General features: G+C 42.1%; 1 protein-coding gene across 3 annotated transcripts in view; it reads right to left on the bottom strand.

The window, feature by feature from the left end:
- adamts10 (ADAM metallopeptidase with thrombospondin type 1 motif, 10) overlaps positions 1-13,832 on the bottom strand; it is a 171,265-nt gene that overhangs the window by 66,178 nt on the left and 91,255 nt on the right. For all 3 annotated transcript variants that reach the window (XM_072594028.1, XM_072594029.1, XM_072594030.1), the window contains 2 exons: positions 3,462-3,505; positions 736-841 (listed from right to left, as the gene is read on the bottom strand). In XM_072594028.1, coding sequence (XP_072450129.1) covers positions 736-841; positions 3,462-3,505 — 150 coding nt within the window. The remainder of the gene's footprint in view (positions 1-735; positions 842-3,461; positions 3,506-13,832) is intronic.

Here is a 13,832-nt window from a genome sequence, read left to right on the forward strand (position 1 = left end):
CATGCCAGACATAAGCCTGCCACTTGGCTGGGCTTTGAACCAGAATACTGAGCAGGAAACAGGACTGCACTTATCCCGGCTTAGTGAAGAGGAAGATGGTGGTGGAGTGGTAAGGTGATTGCACTAAATCGGAAACTCAGGATAATCTCTGTGGACATGGATTAAAATCATACCAGGACAGCTGGTAGAATTCAAATTCAGTTCATGAATAAATGTGAAACTGAAAATCAATAACAGTGACCATGAACTATCAGATTTTCATATCTTTTAGCTAAGAAATCTGCCACTCTTATTTGTTCTGGCCTATACATGACACCAGACTCTTATCTATCCTCTCAAATGGCTTAGCAAGCGACTGAGTTCAAGGCAATTATGGACAGGCAACGAATGCTATACCCACATCTCAAAAAAGAATAAGGAAGTGATGGAAAATTAGATCACCGTTTGAAAGCAGAAAATAATATGTTGTATCTATACCAATGAACAGCTTGAGTAATTTTTTGCACGGGTAAGAAAACAGTGAACCAATAAATAAGTAAGAGTCATCCATAAACAAGATTTAACAAGCTGAGCTTGACTATTTACAAAGGCTGAGTTTTCATGGTTTAATTTGCAGGAGGTCATAGAATTGCAAACAAGTAGAACAAAACAAAATAATTTTCAAAATTAGTTACAAGTTTAGCTCTACATTTCACAGGAAGGAGATACTACTTATGATAGTAACATTTCTCTTACTTGTGACCAATTTCATGAGCGATTGTAAATGCAGTTGCCAAGCCTATGTCCTCATTGATACTGCAGCTTCTCTCTGGCTCACACATACCACCTACTGGAGCTAGGCCTGCAACAGAATTGGTCATTTAACTTGGAAGAAGAAAGATGCACTCAAACATAGGTATCAACAATTCAGCTCTCAGTAGCATTTGGAAGTACATCTTGAAAAAGTCGATGATGCTACTAGAAGCTTGAAAATTGATTTATCATCAAAAATGCTATAAACAGCAATCCTAACTGCAATATTCCTCCTTGCAAAAACAGAAGAAAACATGTTGACAATAACAGTAAAGCTTGGTGTAAATGTGGTGACACTGACTCTTGGGAAATATATCAGGTCAAGTATAACAATTCCTTCAGTTTCACTGTGGAATGAGTTTTCCTATACTTGCAGCAGCCAGGATTCTGTAGACCAGCAAAGGTCCCACCATTGTTACAGCTCACCATATGATACACAGAACCATCTTCTCCATAACACTCAGGATATGCAGATGTTCTTGTCAACAACTCTTAAGCTTTGCTCCCTTCCTTTGCCCTGACAGAACCTATACTTAGCATCAGTAAGAAGTGTATTTAATTGCAAAAGGCACTTGATACCACCGTAGACAACCATTTTCACCACTTTTCTGACAATTGAGAGCAAACTGATAGGGTGCTAATTATCTGGGTTGGATTTGACTGGCTTTTTGTGCAAAGGGCATATGTGTGTAATTTTCCACATTGTTGAGTAGATGTTAGTGTTGTAGCTGTATACTAGTAGAGGTTAGGGAAGTGGCTAGTTCTGGAGCACAAGACTTCAGTTCTATTGTCAGAAAATTGTCAAAGCCAATAGCCTTTGTATTATCCAGAGTGTTCAGCCATTTATGGATATCATAGAATTCCTGCAGTGTGGAAACAGGCCCTTTGGCCCAACAAGTCCACACTGACTCTCCAAAGAGTAACCCACCCTGACCCATTTCTCTACCTTATTATCCTAAATTTATCCGTGATTAATGCACCTAACCTACACATCCTTGAACACTATGGACAATTTAGTATGGCCAGTTCACTTAACCTGCACATTTTGACACTAGGAGGAAACCAGAGCACCCGGAGGAAATCCACGCAGACATGGGGAGAAAGTACAAACTCCACACAGTCGCCCGAGGCTAGAACTGAACCCAGGTACCTGGCTCTGTGAGGAGCAGTGCTAACCACTGAGTCACCATCATGTGGAATTATTTGAATTAGTTGAAGATTGGCGTTTGAGATGCTGGGACATCAGGTGGAGGCAGGAATGGAACATCCACTCATCATTTTAGCTATAAGATGGATATAAATACCTCAACGGGAGCTGTTGCACTGATGTTCTGAGTTCCTTATTCATTGAGGATGGGGATAGTTGCAAAGACTTTACCTCTTGCTTAGTTATTTAATTGTCTAGCGCAATTTACAACTGGATATGGCAGGCCCGCAGAATGTAGATCTGTTCCACTATTTGCGGGGTTACTTAGCCTTGTCCATTGCATTATTGCTTGCACTGTTTGACATGTAAATCGTCCTGACTTGTCGCTTCACTAGGTTGATGCCTCATTTTTAAGTGTGCCTGGTGCTGTTCTTGATATGCTTTCTTGCACTGTGGATCAAGCCAATATGATTGGCGAGCAATATTGCCTGCCCCCCTCCCACCCCCAACTTTTGTTTGCAGAGCAAGCTACAGCATTATGAAGAAGAGTCCAGCACAAAAGGATTGAGTAGATATTTTCTAATGGACCTGTTCAGAGATGTCGTAATGCACCTTTGGAATAGATGGGACTTGAAACCAGGCCTCTTGGCCAAAAGGGAAGGACACTACCACCACACCAGAAGAGGCCCCCAAATGTGTAGCTACGGGTACTGTAATCATAAAGGTGAACAGGCTAATTTTTGGCATATTTACCGGACATAACTTGCTGTGCTGAGTTCAATAGGCACTTAATGTGAGATTGTGAAGAAGTAAATTGTGAGAAGCCACTTTTGTGAAGCTAATAGTTCTGCAGCAGAAATTAGCCAACAATATGGTGATTTACAATTCACATGGTATCACTGCTTTGCCAAAAATGGCTGGCTGATTTGTACATTAATATCTGCATGCGTCATCCAGTCTGTCTGGTTTATACATTTCTATCATAAGCACAAATTACACATTTCATTATAACAAGATTAAATATTTAAAAGTATCTATCTTTTGAGTTAATTTATTAATACTTATTAATGTTATTAATGTCATAGGTGACAAGTTCTGTTAAAGATCTGAGCTCAGATCTTAGTTGATATTTTTGGCCACAATAATCAAACTGACGGGAGATCTTGCAGCCTGAATATATAGTGTGCATAAATTTTCCAAGATGCATCAGTGGCATTTTGCAAGTCCAACTGAAAGAATGTTCTTCATCAGTCTCTACCAGACTGTGTTCATTTGGCTGTATTCAGTCCAAATAATTTGACGAAAAGTTGGATGGCATATTAAAATAAAATGTATTCAAGTGAAGCTCATGTTGAGTCTTCTCTGTAATGGATGAGGCTGGCTGTAATATAATTTATGATGTTGATATAGCACTCTAATACAATCCTTCTCATCTTGAGAGAAAAAAATAACAAGATTGTCGATAAAGAAATGAGACTTTTCTGAATGTTCAAAACCTAAAATACAGGTTATGACCACTTACCAAGAGTTCCACAGGGCTTGTTCTTATAAATGCAAATGTCATACCTGCAGAAACAAAAGAGGTTACCAAGGCAACTTATTGGCTTGATGAAACAACTGTTTACAGTGAAAGATGGCAAGAAGATTGTAATTCTGTGGTAGCATTGCTGGGCTGCACCTACTAAAAATCTCCACTCTGGACAGCAAATAACTTCCTAGAGTTACTGGGAGTACAGAGAGTTTAATAATGCCCATGGGCTGATATATGTGCCACTACGGAGAAATCAGGGCCTCGTGATAGAAGAGAAGTGCAGGTAGAATTGCTGATTATCCAGGTGTAAACCAACATTGTAGCACTTTTGATGAAGGCCAGCCTCTCTCTGTTTGGTTAAATGGTGCCACCCTGGACCCATAAATGAATGACACATCCAGCAAGCTGAAAGCAGTATGCCTAGTTTTAGTCTGCTGTATCAACTTCTCAATTGAATCCTGGCTGGAGAGGAGGAAATTCTCAGCCTGGAAGCTCCCTCTGTTGTTTTCTTTGATCTCAAAACAAGAATGAAACCAAAAATATCCCTCCACTTCTCACTCCATGTCCCATCCGCATATTCCCCATGTCTCGTCCATGATTTCCCTATGTCACCTCATTTCACCCAAAGCCCCTCTACCCAACCGAATGGCCATTACAGTTCAGTTAGTGGTGGAAAAAATGCATTTGTCAAAATCTTTGGTTTTGCATTCATCAATTTACAACAAATGCCAAAGAGAAAAATAAATTGTATCAGAAAAGAGTATTGATTGGTTAGTGAATGGACTTTAACTGATAGAGGCATTACCATAGACAATGCACCAGGTAATGATGGCTAATTATTAACTGCTAAGCTGCATTTGAAGTTTAGTTAAGGTAGGCTATTTCTGATTGGTCAAAATATTGTCCTGGGAAACAAGTTAGACAATGTGCCATAAAGCTAGTTCTTTTTTCCTAAATGCTCATCCTTGGCTCAAGGATACTCTGTCCTTGATTTCCTTTCAGAGGAGCAATAGACCAGGCATGGCTCTGATAAATCTGGTTTAGTACAGAGATGAAAGGGGTTTTGAAAGGCCTTTTGGTTATATGTAAACAGATGAGACGTCAGGCCAAAGTGGTCATGTTTTAGAAGTGACCTGTATAATGAAAGGGGAGTGGTCAGCTCTCTGGCGAGCTGAGCTGAGCAGTTTAGTAGGTGAAAGGGTAAATGTAGGGGAATGGGTCAACCTAAATCTAAAAATCTAAAGTTCAGTCTTGAACTGGTTGGAAGTTCAACAAGGAACTGTGTGGAAACTCTCTCTCTTTTCTGCCCTCCAACTTCAACCTGTAAGCATGTGTTCCATTTATACTGATTTTTAAAGGGAGTTTTCTTATTGGGACTGTTGTGTATATTCAGAACAGCATGCTTAAGTCGAATTGGATAGGTTGAGTTCTGTAGGGGTTCTTTATTCTGTCGTTTGTGTTTGTTTCATTGTGTAATTTTGTGAATAAATGTTTGTCTGTTTTAAAATCTAACAGGCAACATAGCTAATGTAATCCGGGTAATTTTCACTGTACGCTTACCAAAATAAGTGGTCTGAGCTGCCTGTGTAAGAATGTTTTGAGTGGTCTGGCTTAGTCGATAACAAAAGACTGTCAGTTTTTTGTTGATTTGAAACACTTGCATTGTGTGCACATGTTCTTTCTGTCTGCAAAGAACAGGACCCTGTTGGTTGAAACTTCAAAAGCAGGAGCAGGAGTAGGCCATTCAGCCCTTTGAGCCTGCTCCACCATTCAATTTGATCATGGCTGATCATCCAAATCCCTTTTGCTGCTTTCTCCTCATAGCTTTTGATCTCTTTAGCCCCCAAGAACTATATGATTCCTGAAAATATTCAATGTCTTGTCCTCAACCATTTTCCGTGATAAAGAGTTACATAAGCTTACCACTCTCTGATTGAAAAAAAAATTCTCCTCATCTCAGTCTTAAATGGCCCATCCAGTATCCTTAAATTGTGATCCTTGGTTCTGGACTCTCAGGTCACTGGGGACAAACTTTCTGTACTTATCCCGTTGAATGCTCGATCATCTTCTAGTTTCTAGCACATGCAATTATGACATACTGAGCCCAACTGACAACCCTGCATTTGGTGTCAGTAAAAATCATTGCACAACACAGAATTACTTAACACGTGTTGTTCAATCTTGGAGTCACTCTGATTTTCACATTGTGTTGCCAGTTTTGCAAGCATGGGCTTTTGATATGTTCCACTTTTCAACATGTAGAATACTTACCTCGAATCACAGCAAAACTAAAAAACCATATGCCACATGAGTGAGCTGTGTGATAGACAAAACAACTTTTCAAATTGATAGCAGCAAGCTGTTAGTGGCGAAAACCACAGAATGAAACAACTAACTTCACCTGTTGCTCAAACTGTTCGGAGACTTTTCTGTTTTAGGATAATCTGAGGTAGGGCAAATTTCAGGAGCAAAAGTGATGGTCTCAGGGCCAATTATGTGGGTGCATAATTCATCATGAGAAATGATCCAATCAGAATAACCATTATGCCATTTGATGTGCTCTATTACAGCATTAAGCTTGTACAAATGGCTTTGGCCCGATTTATGCAGCTGCTGATTGTTCAAACTTATGGCCCATGAAACTGTAAGAATCCCAATGAATATGTTGACCAGTGAAAGTGGGTTTAAGGTACGTTATCATCGCTTTCTCCAAATGCCAGCATCTGGCTAATCCTGCCTTTGGAATCAGCACCCTTCTCAGCTTCTTTTCCAACTTGCAGCCTCATTTTCACTAGGCTATCCCTCACATCTTGCTGAATGATAGCCTTACTCACACTCAAGTTCTTTTTCAATCCAAAAATGTCCTAGTTCTAGTAGTAATGGTCAATTATAAACATTTGTTTATCATAACCATCCAACTATTCCAAGCACCTCTCCACCCTCCATTCTCAGGTTGAATGATAAAACTCATTGAGCTCTTGGTTGACAAAAACAAGACTATTTACGCACTGTCTTGGTCCAGCAAAGAACTGTTGCTCACAGAGATGTATGGCATGGAAGGATGGAATTACTAAGGTGAGGTATCATTCTTGGATATGGCTGTTTAGAGATATACACACACATTATTTTGAATATGGAATAGAAACAAAACTATCCCAATTTTCTAGATTACATTGAATTAAAAATGACTGCTAGATTAAAAAGAACTGAGGAATATAGAGATCAAATACAGAAGAATTAGCACAGATTTTGGATTTGAGTTAATCAGTGGCAGATCTCATTAATCACAACAATGGTTAAACTTGGACTATCAATTTAAACTTTCATCATTTGATTTTAATGTCAAAGACCTTTTTGGTTTAGAAATGTTAAGAAAAAGAAACCCAAGTGGCTGTACTGATCTGATCATTGATTGTCACAGGTTCAGGAAACCAAAGTGAAATGAACAGAATTATCAGAACTGGAATTATCATTTTATCAAAAGATTCGAAACCAGTCAACTGGGTTACGCAGTAAGAAACTTGCATCTTCTGTATGAAGAGTTTTACTTTTATGAAGAGTTATCCATATTCAACATGAAAAGTTGCCTTTTCCAAGCCATCCAGCTTGGAAAGTTAATGAAGCCAAACTCAGCAATACACAAATAACTCAATTTTCAGCAACTGCTTAGCAGTGCACCCGACACTTAGAAAGAAAATGAATTGTTAACAGCAAAAACTAAAATACTTTTTTTCTCCGTTTTCTCTGATCAAATCAAAGATTAGTATTGGTGATGCAGAAAATCAGAGAACCATCCATTCAGCAAGAATTGAATGATTCTATAAATGTCAAAATTCACACAACACTAGATGATAGTCCAACAGGTTTATTTGGAAGCACTAGCTTTTGGAGCCCTGCTCCTTCATCAGGTGGTTGTCCTGAAAGCTAGTGCTTCCAAATAAACCTGTTGGACTATCACCTGATGTATGATTTTTAACTTTGTACACCCCAGTCCCACACCGGCATCTCCAAATCATGTCTACAAATGTTGCAACTGCTGAGGATTCAAGTCATCAATTAACAGCCATAGTCTAGGTTCAATATTATTAGTACGACATTTAATATTCCATATATCAAACTCTATATGTTATAATAAGAATTCTTCATCTGATTGTTATGTAGGTCCATAGTTGCTTGTCCTGTTCATGGAAGTTCTAGATCATTTCTGGAAGTGCTACACTGAAATGGCTCTCTTATCTATAATATTCAATGATCAAGTGTAAGTTAAAAGTAGTTGGTGCTGTTTATTTGCTGCTGAAAGCAAGATTCAGACTGCTGTGCTATGATAAGTGACTGCAGAAATTGTATTTCATTATTCTGTTTTGTTTTTGCAACACAGTCCCTTCCAGTTTAGAAACGTTATCAAATTTTAAGATGAGCTAGACTTGCTGCTTTAGACACAACTGTGAAATTATGATCAACGTATATCTGATAGCTCATTGTTCATGTTTCCACTAAAATTCTTTGCAATAAAAATAAATGTAAAATCTTACATTGCTTCCAATACGAATAATCCCTAAGTACTCATCGTTAAAAGCCTAAGAAAATTAGTTCATCTGAAAGGAGGAGGAGATACTTGGAATAGTCTGTATGGACTTGTTTACTGGAATTACACGTCTGAGTTTAAGGCTGTTAGGAATTGGCAAATTGAGATATTGGTTGGAGTTCTGTTGATGATACTTTCAAGATGGTGGAATAGGCAACATCCAGGCTCAGCCCGGGGCTCACTCTTACTGTTCACTTCTCTTTATTTTCCTTTTTGCATTCTTCTCTTTTTAAATAAGCTAAAACAAAAATTAAACACTTACCTTGTGGAGAATTTGGCGGTGATGGCATTGGAGTGTCATAGCAGCTGAGGGCCCAGGCCTGAATGGTCAGTAGGTCCAGAGTAGAATGGTCAGCATTCCCGGGGCGAGATGGTCAGCGGGCCCAGAGCAGGATGGTCAGTGAGCCCAGAGCAGGATGGTCAGTGAGCCCAGAGCGAGATGGTCAGTAGGCCCAGAGTGGGATGGTCAGTAGGTCCAGAGTAGGATGGTCAGTGGGCCCAGAGTGCGATGGTCAGTAGGTCCAGAGTGGGATGGTCAGTGGGCCCAGAGCGAGATGGTCAGTGGGCCCAGAGTGCAATGGTCAGTAGGTCCAGAGTGGGATGGTCAGTGGGCCCAGAGTGCGATGGTCAGTAGGTCCAGAGTGCGATGGTCAGTGGGCCCAGAGTGCGATGGTCAGTAGGTCCAGAGTGGGATGGTCAGTGGGCCCAGAGCGAGATGGTCAGTAGGCCCAGAGTGGGATGGTCAGTAGGTCCAGAGTAGGATGGTCAGTGGGCCCAGAGTGCGATGGTCAGTAGGTCCAGAGTGGGATGGTCAGTGGGCCCAGAGCGAGATGGTCAGTGGGCCCAGAGTGCAATGGTCAGTAGGTCCAGAGTGGGATGGTCAGTGGGCCCAGAGTGCGATGGTCAGTAGGTCCAGAGTGCGATGGTCAGTGGGCCCAGAGTGCGATGGTCAGTAGGTCCAGAGTGGGATGGTCAGTAGGTCCAGAGTGGGATGGTCAGTGGGCCCAGAGTGCCATGGTCAGTAGGTCCAGAGTGGGATGGTCAGTGGGCCCAGAGTGGGATGGTAAGTGGGCCCAGAGTGGGATGGTCAGTAGGTCCAGAGTATGATGGTCAGTAGGTCCTGAGTGGGATGGTCAGTGGACAGGAGTGGGATGGTCAGTGGGCCTGGGGCAGGATGGTTAGTGGGACTGGGGCAAGATGCTCAGCAGGCCTGGAGCAGGGTGGTCAATTTTACCTGAGTGGGATGGTCAGTGGGACCAGAGCAGGATGGTCAGTGTGCACAGGGTGGGATGGTCAGCGTGACTGGGGTGGCTTGGTCAGTGGGATTGGGGCAGGATGGTCAGTGGGCCCAGGGCAGGATGGTCAGTGGGACTGGGGCAGGATGGTCAGTGGGCCCAGGGCAGGATGGTCAGTGGGCCTGGAGCGGAATGGTCAATGGGCCTGGAGCGGGATGGTCAGTGGGCCTAGGGTGGGGATGGTCAGTGGGTATGGGGCAGGATGGTCAGTGGGCCTAGGGTGGGGATGGTCAGTGGGCCAATGGTGGGATGGTCAGCAGGCACAGAGTGAGATGATCAGTGGGCCTGAGGCAAAATGGTCAGTGGGTCCAGAGCAGGAAGGTCAGTGGGACTGGGACAGGATGGTCAGTGCGACTGGGGTGGGATGGTCAGTGGGACTGGGGCAGGATGGTCAGTGGGACTGGAGCAGGTTAGTCAGTGGGACTGGGGCGGGATGGTCAGTGGGCCCAGGGTGGAGATGGTCAGCTGGTATGGGGCAGGATGGTCAGTGGGTCGATGGTGGGATGGTCAGCAGGCACAGAACGAGATGGTCAGTGGGTCCAGAACAGGAAAGTCAGTGGGATGGTCAGCCAGCCCAGAGTACAGTGGATGGCAGGCCAGGGTGGAGTGGGACAGCCAGCAGTCAGCTGACCCAGGTAGAGCAGAGTGACCAGTGGGCTGGGGGCCCAGAGTGGGGTGGCTAGCGGTCAGTTGACTGGGGCCTGGTACAGTCACAGATAGTGGTCAGCAGCTTACCAGCTCAGGATCAGCCCAGCACTGGGGGAGAATGAGACCGAATATGGACAGCCCCCAGCCTGGAGCAACTGTAGGTTATAGAAAGACTGTGATACCTATATTTTAAATTTCTTTCTTTCTTTCTTAATTCACACTATGAAGAACTGTAATGTAGAACTTTTAGCTTTTTTTCTTTATGTCTCCATTTTTTTCACCTAATTTATTTTAGTACCTAAGATTTATAACTAACTATTTTACACAAAAGGTTGTGCTGCGTGGTGACATTTGACACTTTTTGCTGTTCTCCTGTACTATTGTACTTGAGTAATGCCAAAAAAAACCAATTCTAATTCGAAATCTAATTCTAAGAATGTAACCTGCTGGGAAGTCACCTAACTCAACCCTTTGCTACCTTTCTGAGAGAATCCTTTGAGAACTCAATGTAGAAAAGAGATGGCGTGGCAATTTTCCGGGGAAGCTAATAGAAGACCTATCCTGGCTGCAATACTTGTGAAAAAGTCCGAGTGATAACTGTATGAGTATCAGGACCCATCTCTGCATAGCAGGATGCCAGATTGAAAGCCATTTGGAACATTTCATACCTTATCCTTTCTCTTCACAAATTAACAATTAGTTGGCCAGAGTTGATCCCTGCAGAGGAAGTTCCTTAAATTTTCTTCAACTTGCTTGAGTGCATTAAGTTTTTTAAAAGGGTATAAGTTGGGACTGTCACATTTCAAACTGTATTAATACATATTACATCTTTTTTGACTAATTTCAATTTCAAACAAAAAATTAACTGAAATTACTTTATAAAACCTACACCAAACCACTTAATATTTCAACTGGTGTGTTTGAATCAGCAATTAATGTCATAAATTGTTTCAACATGAGAAAGGTACTTGGTCGTGCCTTTTGATAAGAAGAGTGCAATTTGCAGATTGTTTTGAAACAATCTTACAACTTTGACTTGGGATCTGCTCTGGGGCAATTGAATCTTGAACCAGCATAAAAGTCCTTTTAAGACTTTGCGAAATATCAGTGGTAACGTTACAATAAAGATATATGTAACTGCCGATGCCATTGCTGGAGTATTCCTGTTCACTTCCCAAAATTAGGGCACAAACTCATAAGAATATAGTGAACTTGCTGGCCCACTGAAAGTCACAACATAGTCATAGATTCCATGAAGAAATCTAGGCTTAAAGCTAGAAGTGGGAGGGGAAACAAAAAAAAAACATGTTTTGATTTAGAATTAACTATTTATGCAGAGTGAAAAACTATCAATTGAGACAAAAGATTTGATTGTAGCAACCATGATAGTTGGAGAAAAATTGGAGAGGCGTGCTCTTCCCAAAGACAGGTCCTTGACTCATTGCTGATGCTTCACCTGGATACACACAAAAAAACTGCAGATGCTGGAATCCAAAATAGACAGGCAGGAGGCTGGAAGAACACAGCAAGCCAGGCAGCTTCAGGAGGGAGAGATATTGATGTTTTGGGTATAACCCTTCTTCAGTCCACTTCCCCACCTCCTGATGCTGCCTGGCTTGCTGTGTTCTTCCAGCCTCCTGCCTGTCTATGATGCTTCAGCTGGAATCATTTTCAGTTTTTGTCAAAAATAGTTTGCTATTGCTTTCTACTCTCTGGGGTTTGGGGGAAAGACAGGTTCTATGCCTACCTCAGCTGGACTGTGAATTGAACAGAGTGGTTGGCACACTGTAGTCAACTGGCCAACTCTGCAAAGATATGGAATTAATCTTAAGGCAAGGTGCGTTTTTTGCATGGACGAATATGGGGGGATGAGAGTTGAAAAGTGTGGTGCTGGAAAAGCACAGCGGGTCAGGCAGCATCCAAGGAGCAGGGGAATTGACATTTTGCATATAAGCCCGTCATCAGGACATTCCTGATGAAGAGCTTATGCTCAAAACATTGACATTCCTGCCTGACATGCTGTGTTTTTCCAGCACCACACTTTTCGATTCTGATCTCCAGCATCTGCAGTCCTCCTTTTGCCTTGTGGGGGATGAGAGGTAAGTTGTCTTCCTTGCTATATGGAAGGCTTGGAGAGAATGTAGCCTGGAATCAGCTTGGGACAGGTGCAGAACTTTAAATTGCTTGGGTCAACCCCAGTGACTAAACAAAACACTCTATAGCACTAATGGAGAGGTCTGGAGGCAATTGTAGACAAACGTGGAGGAAGCCTGGGGCAGAAGAGGCCCACAGTTTCCTGGTGGCTCCTGGAAGTTACTCAGCCACTGGGATTGGCCAGATGAATTGTAATGTTTCCTTTGTGGTCATGAAAATGTCTATTTCCAAAGTACTATGAAAGCTGGAAAAATATTCACCAGTCAAGATTAGCAAAGAAATGAGCACTTTTTTTATTATTATTAAATAGACTGAGCCAATTGCTTAACTGCTATGTGAATCAGCTCAATACAGGAAGTCAATCCTGGTTACATTTGGATTTATTGCTACCCAGAGATGAAACTTTAGATGAGTATTCTCAAACTGTTCATCCACATATTGAATGCCTTTCATTCACTCCAACTAGCCCAGGAATAACAGTGGAAGTAAACGAACATGATTCACACTAATTTTCAGCAGACTTCCTAATACACAAACAAGAGAGCAGGACTTACAAGAACTGACACAGAGTGTGACGTAAAAAGACACACTGGCAGCAAAGTGTAATTTAAAGAGGTACTGGAAAGAAGGATTCAAAAATAAACAGCAGGGTAGAACATTATATCTGCTTCCTTCTCCGCTCATTAGGTTTGAGATGATGAATAATTGACATTTTACCCAGTTATAAAATACTGTTCTGTTTTGCAGAAAAAGAACATTCAATAAGCCTCTATGTACAACAGTTTAGACAGGAATTTTTAACATGTTCTTTTCCGCGGACTTAATGTGCCACTAGCATTTCTTGCCCATCACTAAATATCCCTGAGAAGCTGGTGGTGAACTGCCTTCTTAAACCACTGTAGGGCATTTGGAGTTGACAGTCCCACAGTGCTATTGTAAAAGTGCAGCTGAAAAAAGTCACGTTGTGAAGCAGGTTCACAGGTGAAGAATAGATATTTAGTCCAAATTTGTCTTATTAATGACTGGTGATCTGGAATTACAGACATTAAGTGGGTGGCACAGTGGCACAGTGGTTAGCACTGCTGCCTCACAGCGCCAGAGACCTGGGTTCAATTCCTGCCTCAGGCGACTGACTGTGTGGAGTTTGCACGTTCTCCCCATGTCTGCGGGGTTTTCCTCTGGTTTCCTCCCACAGTCCAAAGATGTGCAGGTCAGGTGAATTGGCCATGCTAAATTACCCGTAGTGTTAGGTAAGGGGTAGATGTAGGGATATGGGTGGGTTGCGCTTCGGCGGGGCGGTGTGGACTTGTTGGGCCGAAGGGCCTGTTTCCACACTGTAAGTAATCTAATCTAGTCTAATAACATCCCATTGCTCTGAACAAGAATACTCGGCTTCCAGTGGGAATTCTTGGCCAGAACATTTGATTCCTGGGGACTCTTCTGGGACACAGTCAAAGAAATTAGTTTGTATTTACACAAGAACTGTAACATCAACATTTGACAAAAATGACTGATACTCCTCAGTAAGGTCAGGATTAAAAGCTACGAGTACTGACATGTTCATGTCACAACAGGTGAAGTTAATTTTGTTTAAACCCCCAATTAAAATGGAAGTTACTGAGATGAAAGATAACAAGTGATCTGGGGGAATCCAGTGGTCAGACTGTACAACCACACAGA

Source organism: Chiloscyllium punctatum, chromosome 24 (genome assembly GCF_047496795.1).
Source record: "Chiloscyllium punctatum isolate Juve2018m chromosome 24, sChiPun1.3, whole genome shotgun sequence".
In the NCBI taxonomy this organism is placed as follows: Eukaryota; Metazoa; Chordata; class Chondrichthyes; order Orectolobiformes; family Hemiscylliidae; genus Chiloscyllium; species Chiloscyllium punctatum.